At 41.3% G+C, this 22,325-nt stretch overlaps 1 protein-coding gene across 2 annotated transcripts in view; it reads right to left on the bottom strand.

Moving 5' to 3' along the window:
- Positions 1–22,325, bottom strand: part of pde2a (phosphodiesterase 2A) — a 111,860-nt gene that overhangs the window by 18,329 nt on the left and 71,206 nt on the right. For both annotated transcript variants that reach the window (XM_073481618.1, XM_073481625.1), the window contains 11 exons: positions 13,488–13,577; positions 13,199–13,287; positions 9,543–9,652; positions 8,724–8,779; positions 8,433–8,492; positions 7,114–7,270; positions 6,376–6,428; positions 2,165–2,239; positions 1,971–2,012; positions 1,295–1,363; positions 1,059–1,189 (listed from right to left, as the gene is read on the bottom strand). In XM_073481618.1, the coding sequence (XP_073337719.1) occupies positions 1,059–1,189; positions 1,295–1,363; positions 1,971–2,012; positions 2,165–2,239; positions 6,376–6,428; positions 7,114–7,270; positions 8,433–8,492; positions 8,724–8,779; positions 9,543–9,652; positions 13,199–13,287; positions 13,488–13,577 (932 nt within the window). The remainder of the gene's footprint in view (positions 1–1,058; positions 1,190–1,294; positions 1,364–1,970; positions 2,013–2,164; positions 2,240–6,375; positions 6,429–7,113; positions 7,271–8,432; positions 8,493–8,723; positions 8,780–9,542; positions 9,653–13,198; positions 13,288–13,487; positions 13,578–22,325) is intronic.

Genomic DNA, 22,325 nt, shown 5'->3' with positions numbered 1-22,325 from the left:
ATATCTCACAAGCTGTATCAGCTCCGCTGCTGGCCGTTCAGCTAATCACTGAATATACAATTAGGAAATATCACGCTAACTTGGTTATTCTTGTCTCATTTGTGGTGTGATTTAACAGTAAATAAAAAATAATCATAATAATAATGTGGCATGCTAGGAAGTTGGTAGGAATTTTGTCATTTTTCAGTAATTTTACATCATGGTGAATTATTGCGTCTATGCTGATTGCCAAAGCTCAGCCTGTCAGGACAGAGTACTCAATTTCCTAACAGAAAAAGCTAGCTAACGGATAGCTAGCTAACTTTTTTTGCCCGGTGTGTCTTGTGCAGGTGTAGGGACGAACTGTTCTTTAAAAAACTCAACATATTCACAGACAAGAGCTGGAGAGCATTTTTATACACTTCTGTATTCAGGTGATAGCAGCATTGCTCTTGGCTTGGCACACACGCACAAACAGACAGACACACACACACACAAAAACAAATAGATGCCAAGACACGGTGCCAAACCAGGGAGCCAAGCCACCCGCTGTTAGACTCATGACCTGACTCTAGATCATCACATAGCCATCTGCATCGTCACACACACACGTACACATACACACGCACACTGGGTGATATGACGCAGGCTCCAAAGTGATGGTATCCATTCACATTCTGCTGGTTAGCAGCAGATTTCAGTGGAAACAGCAGCAGAGTCTCCACTGCTGTTGGAAACCCAACAAATCTGAGCTGTTGAGCTCAACCAATCAGGCCACCCATCCTAACATTACTGTAAGCCGCTGTCAGATAAATCTTTGTATCTAACATGACTCAGCGCTTCAGGAATTAGGCAAAGCCAAATCATCTTCAGACTGACATCCCAGCATTTTAAATATACTTCAGCAATAATACATCAGTGGCTAAGTCAAGATAGCAGGTTAAAAATGTCTGTTTTTGCTGTGAGAACTCAAGAAGTGGTTCGGTATGATTCACAAAGGAGCAAAAACAGCACACAACCAAAATGGGAAAAAGGCCAATGATAGTTTATAGGATGAACACAGTCTTTTACATACATACCTCTGCCCGCCTTGCTTGTTGAAGGCGCACGCTAGCGCCACCACCTGACCGGTGGCTCTGCTGGCAACTGGCACACAAAGCATGGAGGAAATTTCACAGCCCAACATGCTGGACAGCTGCCTACGCTCCTCCTGAGAGGAAGAGAGGCAGGAAAATCAAAAATTCAGCATGAAGACGGAATCGATAGATGGTTACTGTAGACTGATGGATAAGAAAGAAAGAAAATGTCTCCTTACCGCACTGATGTCCTGAAGAGTAATTGACTTCTTCTTCTCGACAACCTGACCAAAGCGTCCAAACATCAGCTGAACAGAGAGAGAGAGAAGAGGTGAGATTAAGACCGGGTGAGTGAAAATTGACAGAGGGAAAGGAAAAACAATGTAATTAGGGCGAGAGCCAGGAAGTAAACAGAAATGCTGAGATTCTGTTTATTACATTCTGAGTGCAGTCTATTACATCCCTTGTTAAATCAGCACAAATAGACCATCCAGGGCGTGTTTATTTGTGTCCTAATATCTCTCTTCACCAACTACTATCAAGATTTCACACTTCATTTAGCCTGGGGTACACAGAGCATTTGCACCATAATGGAAAGCCTATTAAAAACGGTGCTACGTCTGCACCGCAACCAGGAACAGGAGACTTAAAGCGACCAAATGGAAGTGATTACTCCTCTTGCCCAAATTTCTTAATTATAACCCCTGCCAGGGATTATAAAAGATTACATGTGGGAGGTTTATTCTACCATGTCAGTCAAAGAAACCAACACGCGAGGTTACACCACTTGAATTAAAAGCATGCTTGTTAAAAAGTGCAACAAACCTCCCTGAATGTACCTCCCCCAGTGTAAATGAATGAACGACTGATAAAACAAATGAGCAATATAGAAATAAATGTATTTGCTAGCCTCACCGGGAAGCTGATCTCCTCCTCCAGGACTTTGTCTCCAACTACCTAAAAGGTCAAAGAGGTCAAAGGGTTATTTCATTGATTGAAGAGAACACTGTGTCAGAAAATCAGTGTATTTGTGTGTATTGTTTCTGTTTGGTATTTCTAAGAGAGACTATATGAAACAATGTAGAGAGAATGTGTGAGTGTGTGTGTACCTGGCAGAAAAGCTGGTGGTTGTCCTCGGACACCAGCAGCAAACAACAACATTGCGACCGAGTCTGCTGCTGCAACTGAAGGAGACCACAAACACCACATCAGTCCTGATGTATATCATCACTAAAATCTCTCTATCAGACTCAGTCAGCCTCGATTTAAGATTCCTCGGAGTATAGTCTAGGTGTGAAGATGAGATTAGAAAGCAGTGGACAGTGGAAAATGAATTTGGGTGAGGCAAGAATTCAATATTATGTATGCTGTCTTAAACTGTGAATAAAGACACAAGTTTGTATCAACAAAATACGAACTGATTTTTGATTTTGAAATTTGGAATAAATGTAGACTTTTAACATTGTGACAATCCATTAATACGACTACCTTTCTAAGTAAATGTGTGTCTTTCTGAAGGACTCTTCACCTTTCACTCCTGAATACTCAAGTGATCGTCTCATTGAAACATTCATACCTTGCAAGTAACAGAAGATACATTAACATACTTTTAACTAAAGAGCAAGCTTTTTCCTTGAACATGAAATAGCTGCATAAATGAGACAAAGACACACAGCAGGTGTGGCACCGTCAGCTACTGAAACATATTCACATTCACAGATTAAAATGCACACACCTGTATGCATACTGACACAAATGCTGTAGATACAAGAATATATACATGATTTATCTATTTTATTGTATTTATTTGTTTATTTGACACGAGCAGTGGAAAGCTCAGCTGTACCAGAGTTAGCACAAAACGCATTACCTACAGCAAGGAGCTTATGTTTTCATCCATTTGTTTGTTTGTTGGTGTGTCAGCAGGATTACACAAAAACCGAACGCATTTCCACGAAACTCAGATTGAGGATGGATCTTGGCCCAGAACAGACTCCATTAACTTTTGGTAAATAAACAGATCTTGGATTTTTTCTCACTTTCTTTAAAGGTGCAATATGTAAGAATAGGCCACCTTGAATTCATATTCCCAACAAACATATCACCAGAATAACTGCTAACTGCTCCTAACTGTATGCTTTGTGTACATCCATGACTGAAACTACTGGTAGCTTGTTAGCTCAGTTAGCTGTGCAGCTAGCTGTACTACCAGGGGAGTGTTGGTGTTTATACCGCTAGCACAGGACCGCTGAGAGAAGAGGCTTTCAGGAACGGGGCTAGCTGCTTATCACGCTAACTTCAGTAGATATCTCTTCAACACAATACATAAAAAAATCTAAATTTTAATTTCTTCTTATTCTGGTGATCATTTTAGTTCATTTTTTGAATGTTTAAACTGAAATTTGTCAGGGAATATCTATTTTGAGGTGGCTGGTTTCTATGAGTGAGTACAATTTGATGCAAAATAAAATAAAATGTGGATCTGTTGGATTTAAATATGTTTTATTTGATGCTTGATTGAATTAAAGGGGACTGTTGATGTGCCCTACTAAGTGCAAATCTAGTTTACATCTGTAGTTCAGGAGACAGGAAAACATCTCTGTTGAGAAAATTACAAGAGATTGACTTTAATTATACTGTCATGGTTTTGGTTTTCAGTTTGGTTGTTTCCTGTTTTTGGTTGCTTCTAGACATTTTGTAGATTGTGGATGGCTACAAGATTATTTTGATTTTGTCCATGGTTTCATCTTAAATTTAAAACAAGTGAAGCTGCAGCACTAAATTATATTACTTGGTACTGAGGTCCAAATATTCGTCACTCTAACAGAGAGGGCTGATTTGCCAGGATCTGCTCTGTATTAAGCAGTCTCCTCTGCTGGTCGTCCTTGTTGTCCTCCCATTAACTGAGTGCAGTGTAATGAACTCTTTTAATGGGGGAGGAGCCACATCATTGATCACTTTGCACACATACATGCACACACACTAACACACCCACACACAGTTATAAGAGCAGCTTCCTCACACATCATTCTTCTCTGTAATCCACAGAGCTGGATACAGAACAAGCAGGACAGGGATAAACACCGGCCGCTGCCAACATACTCAGCCCCCCTCCACCACCCAGTCTCACATGCAAGCATTAAACACACACACACGTACTCACATATACACAGCACAAACATACGCACACGTGTAAAGCATGTTGCGCCCACATATAATAAATAAGATCCTCCACCCTCTTTTTCCCCAAATGCTGTTAATCCCATAAGAGCCGCCCTGAGCACTTCCCACCAAACTGATGATTCTTCAGCAGCAGCAATCTCCCGCTCCGTTTCCTCCCTCCCTCCTCTCCCTTCTCCTCCTACCTTCACCCTTTTTTACAACTGTAACAATAAACAGGCAAAACAAATCACGTTGGATTCAAAATGCAGCTAAAAGCCCCTGCAGCCTTTTCCACAACCACTACTTCTCGCTCTCTCCCGTCCTTCAAATGCAGGAAAAATACTACAAATTCAGGTTTAGTGGCATCGGAAGCTTTTACATGCAGGCTGCACTTCTCCAGTTTTGCTGTTCAACCGCATGGCTCTAGTCCTGCAGCGTTAAGGTAGCACAGGTCCAAGGAAGGTCAGGCAGGTGATAATTGTTTGGATTTGACCATTTTCACAAAGAAAAAGCCAGTATGTTATTCTACTTCTATTCTTCTATTCTACTCTACAAAAATTAGGAAAAGGAAAATGAACTGCTGAATATGCTCCATACTTCCTTTAATTAAGTAATAATTTAAGAAAACATAATCAACTCAACTGCTTTAGCAGCAATCAGTAACAGTAAAATCAGATCATCACATAATTTTTTATTTTATTAATCATTAAAAACTAGTCCTGTCAGTTGTTCAATAAGCAAAACAGTGATAAACTCCCAGACTTATTGTTTTTGTAGAAAAAAGGGGAAAAGTCGGGATGAAATATATTACAATGCCTGAATTTCCCCAAAAATTAAAGTAAATTAACGATTTTTTTGTTTCCTATAGTCCAATGCACTATGAATTGCTTATTTTGAGCAAAACCCAAGGATATTCGGTTTGCTATCACACAAGACAGAGAAAAACAGCAAATCCTTACATTTGAGACACTGGACAAACACTGTCTTGAAGGGTAACTCCAACAATTGTACATATAAAGTGTGTTTACTGGGCTTTAGACGTACTACTGCATATGTGAAACAAGTTGTATAAAGCCTTTTGTGGCTCCAGAGGAAGTTGCATGTGATCTGATAAATTGCCTCCCGTGATGTCACTCAGTGGCCAAGTTGCAATGTGGGTAATGTAGGCACCAGAGAGAAGAATAAAAAGGAATAAAAAAGGTGATATCTCTGGTTCTGCTGTATCGATTTTGTCAATCATGAGCCCAACAGTCTTATAGGAGTGCAATGCTAGACCAGTGGACTGCTTTTCTAAACCCACAATTTAACTTAGCCACTGTGTAAAATAACTGGAGGCAATTTATCAGATTACATGCAGCGTCTTCTGGAGCCACACAAGGCTTTATAGACTTTACTTTTAGACATATGCAGTAGTACTCCCCAAGACCTGTAAACACACTTTAATGTGTGAAATTGGTGGAGTTGCCCTTTAACTTAAAAAAGCAAAACAAATCCTTCATGCTCACTAAGTAGTAGTAGTAACTTTTAATATGAAGATGCCAACCCTATTATCATCATTATCTTGTTGCTGCTGTTTACATTCACCCCAAATTCACCCCAACTGTATATACTGTATGTTTGTTTGTGTAGCATGAAGGAGTTCATTTCATTGTGCAACCCTGTGTTGTATAATATAGAAATCACCTGAAACCTTGAAAAAAGAACAGCCAAGTATGTTCATACATCCATTTGGATTCTCAGAAGCTCTGATGGACTGAGACTTTGCTCCTTTGATGCTGGGTAACCTTGAAATATCTCCCCTGGCTCCTGCGTAATCCATCTCTAGCTCATATTTTCTTTATCAGTGAATAATTCCATACATCTAAAATGTTGTCAGGTTTCTGCACATACTGTAGCTGAAGCCTGATATCTCCTCTTTCCCTCACCTTCCTCATCAATCTCCCCATGCTTCCCTCCTTTTTACAGAGTCTGTCACATAGAGGGGTCATACTATGGAGAGACTGATGAAGTACGTGCACGATAAAAAGCTTGTGGTCTAGGTACTGACAGGAAGTGGGGAACAAATCACTGGGAGGGATGCTTTGCATGTACTGTACGTCTTTGACTCTGCATGTGCGTGTGTGCACAAGGGAGCGTATGAGTGATCTCAACCACTTACATAATTGATGACTTTGAGCTGGAGAGAGGCTGCATCAAGGTCAAAGAGCTCACCTGAAGGAGAAATGAGAGGGAGAGAGAGTAAAAGAGAGGGAGTCAGCGATGGGAATATAAAAACCAGAGAGGAGCGAGAGCAGATTGGAAGGAAGAAGGAAGACAGGGGAATGCAGAGCATGTACGCATGTGGACAGAAAGCAATCCAGGGAGGGATGCATTGAGACAGCGAGGTCGGGGAAGGGTGAACGGGTAGCAGCTAACAGAGGGCCTAATAATGAAGACAAGACAAGAGATGGAGGGCTGCCTGGACTGCAGATGAAAGCAGGAGGAAAGGAGCCGGACAGGGAAGCAGAAAGGCGAGGCAGAGGCCGGAAAGAAACTGAGGAGAAACAAGAACTCATATTTGTTGACAATTACCAGCGAGTAAACAATGTTGATGTATGTGTACGTATTAGCGAGTCCACTTCCATTATGCATGAGATTTTAAACAGTGTTTTTGCAAAGTGTTCTGTTTTCACACGGGAGCTGTCACCCGCTCTCTGCCACAGACAGTCCATCAAAATTCATGGAGCTTTTTATCCAGATGGGCTTTCTCTATTAACATACCTCACCTCACATATACTAGTGTGTGTGTGTTTGTGTGGTCATGTTTACCTCAGTGTAGGAAATGTAAGACGCATGTGTGAGAGAGAATGTGGAGAAAGAGGTCCATTCAGTGTGCCTCCTGTGTGTGTGCGCGTACCGCAGAGCTGCAGGATGTTGCGGTCCAGTTCGCAGTAGTCCTGCTCTGAGACGTTGAGGGACAGCAGTGCATTGTGGGACTGTATGGGCGAGGGGCTGAGAGGAGGCCTCTGGTAGGACGCCTGAACAGCATGGACCCGCACACATGCCACTGAGGCCTAGGATGTCATTATGCAGAAACATGCACAGACCAAAATCAATTGAAATTAAAGACAATTTTAGGGAGAAAATCATCAGACTAAACACAGTTTGATAAGAGAAATGAGAAATGTTTTTAAATCATTCGTTACCAGTTGAATCTCTTCATAGTGTGAACATATTTCCGCAGCGATACAAATAATTCAGTAGGCAACATTTTCAGAGGCCAAACACTCAATAAATTATGTTTTATTTTATTGATATTAATAAGCTCCGTCAAGGACTGAGGGTGTGTTAATATTAACTTTATTTTAAGAAATTGAAACTTTCTGGATTTATAATCTCAGAAATTTACAAGTCGGGGGGATTTTTTATAGTAATAAAAGTTTTCTGTAAGTTTTCAGTGTTTTTAGGTGTAGCCTCTTTTAGCAGTTGGCCATCTACAGTATGTGTCTAGTTTTGTGGACGATTACTCCACGGTTGGGAACCAGATGGTGTGAGTGACAGTTGACTAACTTTACAGGAAAGCAAAACAAAAAAGGATAATACTTTTCTTGACTTTGCTCCTTAAACTAGCAACATTATCATTATGAAGTTAATGTTGATTGCACAATATAAAAATTACACCATCTGTGTTTAGACTGGTTCCCTATAAACCTCGCTTTCAGTATTTTGTCTGCCACTGGGCACAAAATCACAGAGGAAAATTAAGGCTGATTGGCGATTCAGTCAGGCTGGCAGCCTGTCATTATTTCTTTCTGTCTTCAAATCCCCATTATAGACTAAATGAATGAATACACATTTTATCCCATGTTGTTGTTATTTGGGACTCTGAGATCCAGTTGTCTTTGCCAGAGCGGCACCAACAATAACAGTACTTGGAAACGCTAGGGCGAAAAAAGTTGTCTCAATTCAATCTTTAATATTAAAGGAGACCAATTATGCTTTTCTGTTTTCTCCTTTCCTTCAGTGTGTTAAAGGTTTCTTGTGCATGTAAAGGGTCTAGAAAGTTAAAAAGCCAAAAGTCTGTCCTAACAGAAGCTCCTCGCCCCCACAGAAAACACTGCGAGAAAACTGATGTGTTTTTTGAACATTAAGCATGTAAACCAAATTCTACTAGTAACTTTTGCAGTTGTACTTTTGCATTTCTGAACAAAACAGATGTAGAAAGAGAGAGCTTACATGTTTTTCCAGCACGTTAAGATGCAGTTCATCCTGATCGGACAGTGGATTACAGCCCACCTGCAACACAGATAGATATTTCAGTCCAGTGCAGCGTGTGCGCTTCACTGCTGTAGGCTGTGCTGTCTCTGTAGAGGTCATTTAACTTGTGAATGTTACATAAAAACAATTTAACACATAAATGTTGCTGTAAACACATTTTCATCATGGAGGAAGAAATGTTTTCTTTTGTTGCTGTTTCTTTATTTTATTGTTGTATTTCTATTGTATGTCCTTGAATCAAGGACTCACCAGTACAACAGCGAGGGCCTTGTCCCGCTCCTGGTCCAAGAGAGGAATGACAAGGGCTAAAATTAAAGAAAGAAAGAAGAAAAGCATTCATAATACATAATGCACTGATTCAGACAAAACAGTCTCTTGGTCCTGCAATTTTCTTTCAATGTCCTTGTCTCGCTCTTAATCTCTCTATTCTTTTTTTCATGTTCTAATATTAATAGAAATATCAACATGGGACAAAATGAACCTGATGTCCTCTCTTCATCTTTTGTTATTCTCATCGATGTACAGCAGATAACAACAGCAGATCTTTTGGACAAAATACATTCTAAGATAATAAGAAAAAGATCGTTGCTCTAAACAAAACAACAAACTAAATGATGTTTTTGCCACAAGTCTTACTTCTGCAACATCATTAAACATTCAGCGATATTTATTGATCCACAGAGTGCAAAGCGGTGCATGCATGCGTACTTTAAGTCTCCATGATTATATCTCTGCGTTGTTCCGCTTTCAGATAAAAACAAAAAATGTTAATTTGAAGAGGAGTCTTTTCGTTTCATTTTCATTTTTTCCTTATCATGAACCTTTCATTACTTTTTTTCTCCATGTATCTTGTACAACTTTACTGCCCACACCGCTCCATACACCTCTCCCTCGGCAATCACCATCTCTTGTTCACGACTTCCCTCTCTACCTCCATTCGTTTGTTTATTCTCCCACGTTCTTGCATCTCTCTGCTCCTCTGCATGCACACTCGCACTCTCACACACCCTCGAACAAGCGCACTCAGATGTCGGTCCGTTTGTCTGTCCACTAGCATCATTCACACACCTCTTCTGTGCGTTGGTAATGGTGCTGCGAGGCAGTTTCTGTATTTCTCTGGCAGCTCCGACAGAGGAAGGCCGGTGCACTGACATCGCTTCAGCTGGTCCGCGATACTCCTGAGACAGACAGATACAAGTTGAGTTTGAGTCAGGTTGGAAGACGATTATCTACAGCATGTTAGTCAGAGCGAGAGAGAGAGAGACAGAGAGAGTCTGTTAGACACCGGGGAGACAAAGAGGAAGAGGGGATTTGGAAGACAATTGGAGCAAATGGAAAAACAATCAGCAGCATTACAAAAACAGACACGTTGCGTTCAATGACACCAAGCAAAACATGTCTGAATAGAACTATTATTCATTGTGAAATTACATGCCGTTTTTGAGTGAAAGTGTTGGCCAGGTGTGAAGCCAGGTGTGATGACAGTGAATGTCTGTGTGTGTGTTATACTCAACACAGAGGGCAGATTTCTTATGCTAAAATATCAGACAAGGATTTGTTTATTCTGGACTGACAACTGCCAAAGGACACACACATGCACATGTGCATTTGCACACACACACATACATGTGGCAACAGCACTACACACCTCAGTAAACACACACACTCAGGCTCGCATGAATATGGAGATGAAGGACAAAAAGAAGGAAAACGGTTTCACTCAGGTAAATTCTCGATCTATGTGCTTCACATAATAATCTACTGAACCCTCCAGCAGCCGCACACACACTCACACACACACTCACACACACACGCACACACTCACACACACACACACGTAGCAGCAGTCACTCCATTACGTGCTCACAGAGTCTGAAATCCCCTCAAACCGTCAAATCTCTGCATGGTGTGTTGATTCAAAAGTGTCCACTTATTTCAGCTCACCGACGAATCATCTACTTCAGTCAAGAAACATTGTCGTCGTGGTTTACTGCTGAGGCAAACACTGCTGACCTTTGTGTAATGTCATCATTCAAAGGAGCTTTCCAACACCATCATGAAGCCAATTTATATCAGGCACGGCAAAGAGCAAAAAAAAAAACCCTGGGTGGTGTTAATGTTATGTAGTTTTCTCTGTGCACATGTGACATACTCTACATTTTTGATGATAACACGTGTGTTTAAATGTCTGCTGTGTGGTGTATGAAGATAGCTATAAGGTCGTCCAGAGCTTCCCAACCGTCAGCAGCAATGATTGCTCAAATTGAACAACATGTAGGTCAAAGCTGGCGCGGTGTGTGGTGTTTGTAGTGACAACAGTTAGCAGCGGCAGTAGCAAAGAGATCTAATTCGACAGCTCAAAAAAAAAAAAAGTGTGTGTGTAGGTGTGTGTGATCTAGGTGGTGCTAATGACTTTATGTTGCTGCTGCACCTCGAGCTCCGTTTGTGGTAACTGCTCATCCATCATTAAGAAACGCCACAGTTACTAACAGATGATGGTGTTCGACAACACTTGGCATGCTGTTTCTTTTGTGTACATCTTGGTTGCTGCTATATTTTAATCAAAGGCCACATGGAGGACTTACAAAAAATGTTAATCTACTATTTCCAATGTAAATTAGGTATGACCTGTGAACAAGTGGGCACTTTTTTGCTGCTTGCTCATAATATACTTTGCTTTAATTCCGTATCACATGTACATTGTCAGTGGTTTAAACTAGTTTTCCTAAGTAGCTTTAGGCCTGGTCCACATGTGCACAAAAATCTTTAGTTAGAAACAGGTTTCTGAGAGCAGGACAAATATGATGACGCTGTGAAACGTGAATGCCCTTTACAGAATCCTCTTGGATAATGCATTTTTTATTGAAACAGCTGTTTCTGTCTCTTTTTTCCATCATTGTATTTTCAATGTCTGTTTGTGTCTTTGTAAATATAAACAACAACATCCATTCTGTGAATGTGCAAACTCAAACACTGCACATCATCGTAACACATACTCTGAGATCTCATTTACCAACTGATGAGACCCAATTACCCAAGTGAACGTGGATGTCTGCGTCATAATTTTCCAAAACCTCTGTTTCTGACCGTCCAGGCTTCAACACTGAAAACAGAATTTACGAAAATCTTCATCCTGGAAGGACTTTTCTAAAAGGTCCAGTTTCAGTGATCTAAATGCCATAAATGTGTGTAAGAAAGGCCAGAACGCTACTTTTAAGAACTATCAGTATACCTGGGACAGGGCCTTAGTTAACCAAACTAAATTTCTCCCCAAAGTTTTTGTTGTGGTTGAAGTGGTGAATTGTGAAAAGTAGCTTCCCCAACACTGCACATATAACGGCAAACCAATATAATAATCAATCACCTGCATTTTGTTAATCATCTGCTTATTACAGTGAGTAAAATGTGAAAACACATTTCAAAAATGGCAAAAAGTTTCATGCTGCAGATGGAAAGCAAACTAACCTACGACTTAAGAGGTTTAATGCCACAGTTGTGTAACTGCATTGGGTGCGTGTACCACAGTCTTCTGTATCCCAGACCTTTGACTGTGTGTCTTCTCTTTGCAGCATTTCTAACAATAGCTTGTTTGGCTGAGGCATCAGTTATCTTTTCCACAACAAATAGTCTGGAGGATAAACGATCATGAGAACTGTCTTGGCTGAATTTGTTTGTGCATTGGCGTGTGTTTGTGTGTGTGAAGGTCCAGTTAATGGGCTTGTATGTATTAGAAAGTGGGCTGGAATGAAGCACAAACACAGCAGCCTTCTGCATCTCAGATGGGTTCATTGAGTGTGTGTGTGTGTGTGGGTGTCTGTGCTTGTTTGTGAGTGTGCCTCTGTGTGTATGCCAAGGTCTTGATAACAGGCTTATATAAGCAGGTGAATTGGAGGGAGAAAAGTAACAAAGTGCCCTGTAGCTCTTTTAATATCCCCGCTACCTCTAGTCTGCATGCAGCACTGACAAATATGTGTGTGTGTGTGTGCGCATGTGTGTGTGTGTGGCCTATGCTCGCGTCCTTGCCTGCATTAGCATGTTTGTGCGCGATCCTGTGTTTGTGTGGCAATGAGGTGTTGGAAAAAGCGTTCCTGTCTCACAAACAGACAGTTTCATCTATAATGTAGTGTTGGTTTTTGCCAGAGCCGGAGCAGCAGTCACACTCGCACACGGCGGTTGCAGAGCTTCAGAGAGCACTTAAGAGAGGAGAGGATCGCAGTGTCTCACTGAGGGACCCCGGGCGCTGTCACCTCGGCTATTAGCCCCGCAACGCTTCCACGGGGAGAGGGATTGAGGGTGAGAGAGAAAGAGGAAGGAGAAGAATGAAACGCAGACAGCTTAGTGCTTCATGGCTCCTCGGGGAGAGAGGGGAAAAAAAAGGGCATTGACGGACTGATGCAGCAAGGTAGGAAGGTGGAATAGCACATGACAAGAGAGGGAAATAGGAGGGGGGAAGAAAGTGAGATAAAGGGGGAGTTTTAATGATGGAATAAAAGAGATGAGGGATGAGGAAGGAAAGTAAGAGGTGGTGAAAATAAGAGGACAAGCGATCTCTCTCGTGACAGTCCTGTCTCATATTCATTCAGGTGACGCCCGCTTTTCACACAGAGAAAACATCCGTCTTTCTCTCTCCCCTCTTCTAATCTCCCTTGTTCTACTGCAAAACATCTGCAGCTGGCTGCATTGACACACACACACGCACACACACGCACACACAGAGTACACACCTGATCTTTCCCTCCTGTGGCAGTTCATGCGGCGGGTCGTCACAGAGCAGCCTTGAGTCTCCCTCCAGCATGTAGACACACACACACTCCTGGAATGAAACACACACATCAATTTGTAATATTAATCAGATTCTGATTAATTTAATGAGTGATGAGCCTCATTCATTTGCAACAAAGACCCGGGCCTCTGTTCCCTGGTCTTATGTCAGCACAGCTCTGAATACTAACAGGAAGCGTTTTATGTTCAGGTAATACATCAAGAAAATGTCAATTAAATGTGTGTAAATACCGTGCTGGGTAGCAGCTCCTGTACGCTGTCTTGAAGAGCCGCTCGCAGCGAGCGTGCGTCGGTAACCGCCGCCAGCCGCAGCAAAGCATCCTGGGGAGGGAGACAAACAGATGCCCTGATGTCTGTTTGGTTGTTTGTTTATGATCTCAACGTGCAGCTCCAAAAACCTGAGGCCTTGGCTATAGTGTTGTTGTTTTTTTTGTGGATACAAGGTTTATGTGACAACAGCTCTTCCCCAGATATTTAGCTTGGCAGTGGCCTCTGAAACAATATTTAAACTGTGTCACACTCAGTAAACGCAAAGCAGCCTGTGCTCGTTGGAAGCACAAGTGAGGCACTTAAAAATGAACTGAAGTCAGACATCGACGGATTACTGCAGTTAGTTTTGCTCTTTAGCACACTCGATGCTTTTGTTTCATTTTGGCACTGTGAAAACCAAGCACTTGACAATTCATCTGCGGTGTTTTTGCCAGGCAAGAAGAAGCTCATTATTCATGACATGAAATGGTGTTTGGTGGTAAAGATGTCATGGTTCACAAATTACGTAACAGATATTTACACTGCAGTATTTTCTGAAGACTGAATAAAAGCACTTAACATGGAGCAGAGTGGTGGTTATCTTAATTACAGCCTGCCTCTGATCAGTCAGACCAAATTTAACGAGAGGCAATCTATTTTTATCTCTTTTGACTTTGATAAAATATCTTTCCGCATCAAAAGACAGACAGGCATGAAGGGTCTCATCACAGCTGAAATAAAAGTGGAGATAATCACTCCTCTTTATAGAAAAGGCCGGGTATGCTTGAGATAAGCTAGTTGGTACTAAGGCTGACTCCAAATGTCCACTCTCTGGACTGAGCCGTCTCAGACTTCAGTTTTCATCAGGTAAAGTCTTTGACGGCACAAGTCTGTGAGGAAATATAAGCCGCTGAAAGTTTAAAGACTACAACAATAAAATCACTTTCTTGAAGTATGCAGAAAGTCTGTTTGAAGACTTGTGTGGACTGGATGAATCGTGGGTTTGGACAGCCCCCAGCACTCGCAGACTCCTCGCCAACGTGCCCACAAACTCTGCAAGTTTGCAAGAGTGGTGAAATCCAGACATTTGGATGCGGCCTCAAGGTACGTGTCCACGGGGACAAGTCTGAAGAAGAACAGCTTGAAACGTCACTTGAACTTGTCGATGTCCCAATGACTTGCACGTTAATGGGAGCCACAGTGTGAGGACTTTTTTAAGTTGAATATATTTGAATCATCTATTGGTCCAGCACCTTCGAATAGATGATTTAAATATATAAAATACACATTCTTTGGATGTGTGCGTCTGCCATATATTGCGACACCCTCCGTCTACCACGCAAACACTCACTGGCTGCACCTGATTGGCCAGTATTCAATTTTAACAGTACTACAATGAATGCATTGCACTGCTTCCTATGTAGAGAATGAATGGGAGGAGTGAAAAGGACAGATCCTGTGGACACGTACCTTCATTATTGACCGACCATGTGAGGGCAAAAGTGTTGACAGTTGTTCCTGTAACATCCCATTAAAATTGCCGATTGTGTTTGCTGTTTTATTCTGAAAGACTAAGCTCTCCTGTCATTGCAGTTCCTTCCTGCTACAATGTTTTTCCTGGTCCTGACTATCTACACCTGTGCTGCCTCACCTGCCCCTGCTCTTGCCTGCAGTCAACCCTGTTCATTTATGTACTCCCCTGCTTGTCTTTGCTGCACCTCATGTATTCATCGCTTTCAAGCCAGTATCTATGGATCTTGGATTGATTTACCTATTCTGGACTGACTTTCCATGTATGACTGCCTGCCAGTGGGCACACTTGAAGGTCAGCAAAAAGCTGGGCATAAGACAGAAAGACCAAACATATTGAGTTGTACAAATGGAGATGTTGCACAATGATATTGTATTATAAGTTCCAGTTAGAGTTCCAGCTCCAGAGAGAAGTTCGAAACCCTTCCTACTTCCTTATCTCTGGACACCCGCCCTATTGCTGCGTAAAGTGGGTGTGCTTGTCCAATTGTGGAGTTTGGAAAGAAGAAAATCGCACAAAAACAGCCCACCTAATTCTGATGCCATAAAGGTTTCAGGGGCGTGTGTGACCATTAGGCAAGCACTTTCTTTGGAGCATTTTAACACCTTAAAAGGGACAATTTAACTGCAAGGTGAGAGTGTTTTGTTTTCCTCAAGTGCACTTTCTGGTCCCCTCAAAACAACCGTCTGCTTTAATAAAGATTACGTTTGGAAAACAGGGTAGGCAAGCAGATGGATGGGAAAACAGGAGATCTGTGATAATAGGAGCTTATATTTTAAGGTCATGCAAGAGTGAGTTTGTGCTTCGATGTTTTTCCCCTTCTACAAATGCCACATACAGCGACTCGCAACCACAACTTTATCAGAAGAGCGCTCGTAACATCCCGGCTGACGTCTACAACCTCATACCATGAGGATATTTACACTCTGTGTGGTGTCTGCTTTAAATCCCTACCAGTTCCAGTTATCACACTGCATTATTATTACATGTAAGCGCAGCCTTAAGAGAGAATCTTAACGGGACTTCAAAATCTGATCAAAGCATAAAAAAACAGTGGAAGAAGTCACAGAGACTTAAGATGCTGCAGCTTTAAAAACTGTGTACTGAATATAAATTGGAAAGCGAATGGTAATGTTGAAACTATTGCCTGTGACTGCCAGATCATCCTCTTCCAGTCGTTCTGACAAAGCTTTTAGTCACACAGCCGAGCCGGAAGAAAGAACATATTCTTCCTTCCTGAATCATAAAGCACCACAGAAGTACAGGGCTTCATGTTCTATTGAGGCTGTCCATCTGTCACCCCCTCTTTTAGTTTTCTTCTCTCCTTTTCCCTCTTTCTCATGACGTTCAGTCCTGTTTTTTGACCGACAGAAGACGAAGGAGGAGGGAGGAGGAGGAGCTGTTAGCGGGTGGCTGAGGGGGTGAGGAGGGTCAAGGAGTGAGGGAGGAGGAGAGAGGAAATGGGAGGGATGGAGAGAGAGTGGAGAGACTTGTCATGCCTGAGCACTCAGTGTTGGTTATTACATGTGATTAGGTATGATTAAATGCGATTAGCTTTGATCACTCAATCAGCCTGCCAGAGTGCTGTTGTAATGAAGTTGGAGCTATGCCAGCCCATGTGCGTGTGTGTGCATGTGTGTGCGTGTGTGTATGTGCGTGCGTGTGTGTGTGTTCGAGAGAGACAGAATTTGAGTGTATTGCATCTTACGCAAATCCTGCTAAGTAATGTTTGATGGGAAGTAGATCTGAACGGCAGGCCAATAACAAATGTCTCTGGCTTCCCATCCTGTCCACTCTGCTGTCAGGAACTTGTCGAGGATGGACGCTGCCATCTTTTGTGTGTGTGTGTGTGTGTGTGTGTGTTTGCTAGAGGTGTGAATCTTCACTGGCTTCATGTTTCGATTACGATTCTGTCATGGCTCTGTTTTATTTTGTAGTTATAGCCTCCTGTGTCTTGCAGTTACTTTCTCCTCATCTGTGTTCCCACCGTTCTGTCTCTCTCCTGTGTTACTTCACTCCTGCACACAGTGACTGATCCCCCAGACCTGTCTCAAATCCCTCTTGTTAGCATTGCCCGCTTTCCAGCATCTCTCCACCTGCACCTCAACCTCTCGTTAGTTTAGTTTGTATTTTAGCCTGTGCTGTTCCCTCACTCTTTGTTGGTTCGTCTGTTCAGTTCTCGTCCGCACGGCATCTTGCCTTCATCCTGCGTTCCTGTTTCATTCCCTGGTACACGTGTGCTCTCAGTGTTCTGGATTTGTTGTCTGGATTCTCTTCATTGACAGCTTTTTGTTACCACATTTTTCCTCATTTTAGATGTTTTGATTATTGGACTGGTTTTCAGCTTTCATTAAAGTTGCTTTTTGTTGTGAATCTGCCTGCTTCCGTGTCTGCATTTGGGTCCTGTTTTGGTATTCCTGACAGATTCATCTGTCAGCGATTCAAATGCCCAAGAATTCTCGATGCAACTTAATGCATCTCAATGTATGGCATCCTCAAGTTTCAATATAACTGCGCACGGATACTTTTTCATCAATTGATACGGGCAGAAAGATAAATCTTAATTCCCTTTTTAACAAGAAATCCTTTTGAAAATCAGACTACAACAGTCTGTGGTATAAAAACGGCTTCTACATAAACATTACAAAACCAAAACATAAATCAGTCTGCAGGGCATTACATGTGCGCTGTAATCTAACGTAATCATATCGTTTCACATCACAGCTCTAAGACAGGGCACTTTTTGAAACTTGACTCTGCTGCACACACCTGTCAGAGTTGGATGGCAAAGTTGCAGCGCTTCCCTAATTCTTGGTTGATTAGCTGGGTGTTTTATTCTGTACGGCTGCAGACGTTAACTTCAGGTGAAAACTGCCAACGTGGTTAGTAATTGTTGTGGGGCAGAAGTTACACACAGCGTGTGTCTCATCAAGTTCATATAATCCAACATGTGCGGCAAGATGTCCACTTTATAAATACTGAGTGTTTTCTTTTATCACTCGCTGCCTCCCTCCCACATATCTCCTAACATAAGTAGCGTTAGCCTAATGTCCCCCCACAATTCAAAGCATGAGAGCGACGTTGCTTTGTAACTTTGTACAGATTGTAAAGATTTTATTGTCCAGCCGATGCCGGAAATACAACAATCAACACAACAACAATCAATGAGGGTTTTCCCAAGTATAGGAATACAAGCATGAGTGTGTGTGTGTGTGTGTGTGTGTGTGTGTGTGTAGGTTTGTGTTTGTGCACGTGTATTACAAGGAATAAAATGTATGCCTTGGTAAATGTCACACTGTCTGTCTGACCTTTCACAATCGTTCCTCGCCATAAACCTCAAACCATCTGTTATCTTAATTTACCCCTGCTTCTCCACCCATTGTCACACACACACACACACACACACACACACACACACACACACACACACACACACACACACACACAACACACATGTATGATTCCTTGTGACAGCTTTTATTGGAGCCCTTCTTCTCTTTTGCTTAATGAGTTTTCATTTTAACAACATTCATTTGACTTTTTTTCCCCCTATTTTATCTTGAAATTCACTAATTCACTTCCATTCTGTGGCTGTCACGTGAAAGCCTCATGTCAACATTTCGGAAAACTAAAAAGATAAGCTTTGTTTTTTAAATTGAACAACCTACTTTTAGAGCTCATCCAATGGGGTCAGTGAACCTCTCCAGTAAACAGAATTAGATAGAGGACAATATAATCCTTCAATTAGTTCAAAACTGAAGCAGAACAGTCTCAAAAATTTTAATGAAAACAGCGACGTGATTTCATTACCTTAACACAGTTTGTTTTGCTCTAATGCCATTTCAATTTATGTGAATTTGGCCGAGGCTTTTATCTGAATTGAGTTGAAAATGGCATAACAGAATACACGTTTTAATGCGGGAGACATTAAATCCCCGGGACAATGTGAAGGGCCATTATGGTAATGGTGTATTTATTATTTTTATTGAATTATTTCTATTTAATTTTAGAATGACTCTCATAGACTCTACATTACATCTACTCATTGCATTACTGTAATTCATAATTTGTTACAGCGATGCACTCATCTGAAGCAGGATGTATTGTCCTGTAAATGTCATAGTAATACGTGTGGTGAATTTCTTAACTTGACTTTCTCTACCTCTTTTCCTCACTGCATCTTTCTACCTGAACCCCTAAACTTTACATCGATCTCCAGGTTTCTTCTCCTGTTCTTCCCCCAGGTCTGTCATCTCTGCTGTTGTCTTTATCTGCAGCCTTTCTAATCACTCGGAGCGCTCTGACATTTTGAAGGGCACCAGTGATCAGCATAACTAAACACAACTTCCTCTCTCTCTTTATCTTTATCAGACACCCCCTCAGACATGTGTATTTTCCTTAAGCTCTTCTCTTCACCCTCTGACATTTTGTACATAATACTGCACATAAATCTGTAATTTTTATGTCACTTTTATGCTCAGAAGCTTGCTTATAATACGGTCACAGTGAAAACTATCTACAACATTGAGACTGTCTACTTCCCCTGGCGTATTACTCAAAAGTTCTTTTACCTTTAATGTGTTTGAATCACCAAAATCTCATTATCATCCTTACAACTGGCAGTGGTGAAGTGATAAATCCCCGCAAAACAAAATATCTATGAGATAAATTGCATTGCAGTGTGGGAAGGCAATCAAAACATTTTGCTAACAATATTTTCTCTACTCTCATCTACATTATTAAAAGCTCCAACAAGACCCTCAGATTTGGTTTTATAAATATAAGATGACTGACTTCTGCTTGACTATCTAACTACTAAACATGGGAATGTTTCTATTTTCAATTTAACCTCCAAGCTTGACATTAAATTCAACCCATATGAGACTCTTGTATTAAAACCATCTCCATCAATATGAATTTATTTGTCCAGGGCATCTTTCTGCCTTGTTGTAGTCTAAAGACCACCTTGATCTTATTCCCAGAGTTTATCGCTGACCTTGCCTTCAGTTCTTTAATTTTACGTCATTCTATTTTTTGACTTATCATCTATTCATTCAATTATATAGTTTTGTTTTGTGAGTAGCATAAAGGGACAAAAACTCACATTCAATGACTAATGAATGAATCTTCTATCTTCTTTTTATTTAACTCAGTTTGTCCATGAACTGCAGGACAAAGGGTTTCTGATCCATGGTGTAAGATCAGTTCCTTATGAAATTTGAAACAACACAAGCGTCATTGAAAATGTCTTCTGTAAGTTACGGTGTACTTCAGGGCTGTGTTCTCAGCCCTCTGCTTTTCTCCCTTTATATTCCCCTCTTGGCCAAATTACACAAAGAAATGGACTTAATTTCCACTATGTTGCCCTTGATACTCCAGAAAAAATTACCATATTACACCTTTTTCTTTTAGCTCCCTATCCATGTCAGATCAGACTTTAAGGTGCTTCTGATGATTTATAAAATTGTAAATGTGCTTCCTACTCAAACTTTTCTGATCTCCTTAGCCTATACTTTATATTCTGTGCTATACTCTCTGCTCCCTGTGCTCAGTTCTCCTGTCTCACCCCAGAGTAAAAAAGAAGTCAGGAGGGTGCAGGACCTTTTCCCATCGTGCCTCTTGTGGGCTTGTGTAATCTCCCCATGGTCACATGTTTAAAAATATATCTACAATGTACTCATCCATGGTCTATTCGTCCATCCAGATAAAAGGGTATTTTGAGAACTTTTCTCTTATCCGAATCAAGGGTCTGAGGATAAAGCTACCATCCACTTTGATTTGGACTTACTGCAGGTTATCAACTGTAGACAGAAAGGTACACAGTGTCTGAAGTGTGTACTCCTCTCCTGCAAGAGCCACACTCCATTTGCTCTTCAGGAGGGCACTTAAGCCTAAAACATGTCTGTGAAGCTGCTCTGCAGCTGGTGTAAAAAGCAGAGAGCATGGTGGTCAGCCTACAATGGCATGGAAATGAGATTATAGTGAAGCAGGACTTGGCTGTCGAACAGGAAAATGCCAACCTGCTGATAAATGTAGTTATAGAAAAAATAGAGGGCAAAGTCTTACCCTTTCATTCAATCTTTTCCCTGAACTACAGCAGTCATAAATCAGAGTTAATAGAGAGGCAGCAGACATTTGGAGCACAACTCCAGGAGGACAACTCACTGAAAAGCTTAATTAAGTCTACATGGACAGAGCTCTAGCTAGCAGGATAAAGCCAAATCAGCTCTGTGTGATGTGAGATAATTTCCCACTGAGCAGAACTAGGCCAAATAATATTTACACATTCTTTCTAAGGTTTACTGTAACCTGCTTTGGCTGACTGGTGATCAGGGATTTGTTATGGCTCATACGTTCATTTCTATGTTACTTGACAGCTTCCTTGTTGTACCCTGATTTGTACATATCTTTAAAGGCAGTAATATTTCAAGCTGATTAAAACAAATGTATTTCACCCAGCTGTTTGACCCAGCTCTGCGAGTCAGCTCACATGTTTTCTGTATTTTTGCTTTCTAATGGTGAAAGCGTAATTGCACAAACAGTTATACAGTTGTATTTGGTGGTGCAGGATCTGCTCTCTGAGGGGATCTTCATTTAAAACCAGCAGCAGCAGCATACGAAAGGTTCAGCAGGAAGCCAATTTGAGCCCCTGAGGAGCGCACCAGTGAGACGTGGAATACGTATGATGTAAAATGCAAGAAAAATGGTAATGCAAATTTATTTGATAAACAAGTACAAATTGGAGGTGGTGGTGGTGTAGCGAGAAAGCAGCACAGCCAGTTAAGAGCCATGTGGAGTGGATGAATGAGGAGAAGATGAGATGAATACAGTAACATCTCCAGCTGTCTTTTGTATTTAAATGAAGTGAAGAGAGAAAGGACTTTTCCTGAAGACCAACCTGATTTCCTGCTTTTTTATATTCATATTTTTATTTATTATATATTTTTCTTATCTGTTCCACCTACTAGAACATTTTTAAAGCTTCTAGCCACGTCTCATGCTCTTCATCGATACATGAAGTTTGCTCAAGTTAAATCAATTTTATTTCTACAGCTCAAAATAAAAAGGGCTTCACAACATACCCTCTATCCTTAGACCCTCAGTTTGGGTGAAGAAAAAAGTCAAAAAATCTTGTAGCGATGGAAGAGGAACGGACAGATATGTAACAGATATCGTGTGTAGAGAAATAACTTAATATGAAAAAGAAAATGACATTAGCAACCCAGCCCAAACATCCCACAACCAAGTGGTTTTTGTACCTATACCTAACCAGACTAAGCACACCGTTG

The sequence above is a fragment of the Pagrus major genome, chromosome 2, assembly GCF_040436345.1.
Source record: "Pagrus major chromosome 2, Pma_NU_1.0".
Classification (NCBI taxonomy): Eukaryota; Metazoa; Chordata; class Actinopteri; order Spariformes; family Sparidae; genus Pagrus; species Pagrus major.
The sequence above is the reverse complement of the archived record's forward strand: the minus strand, read 5'-3'. Positions and strand labels throughout refer to the sequence as shown.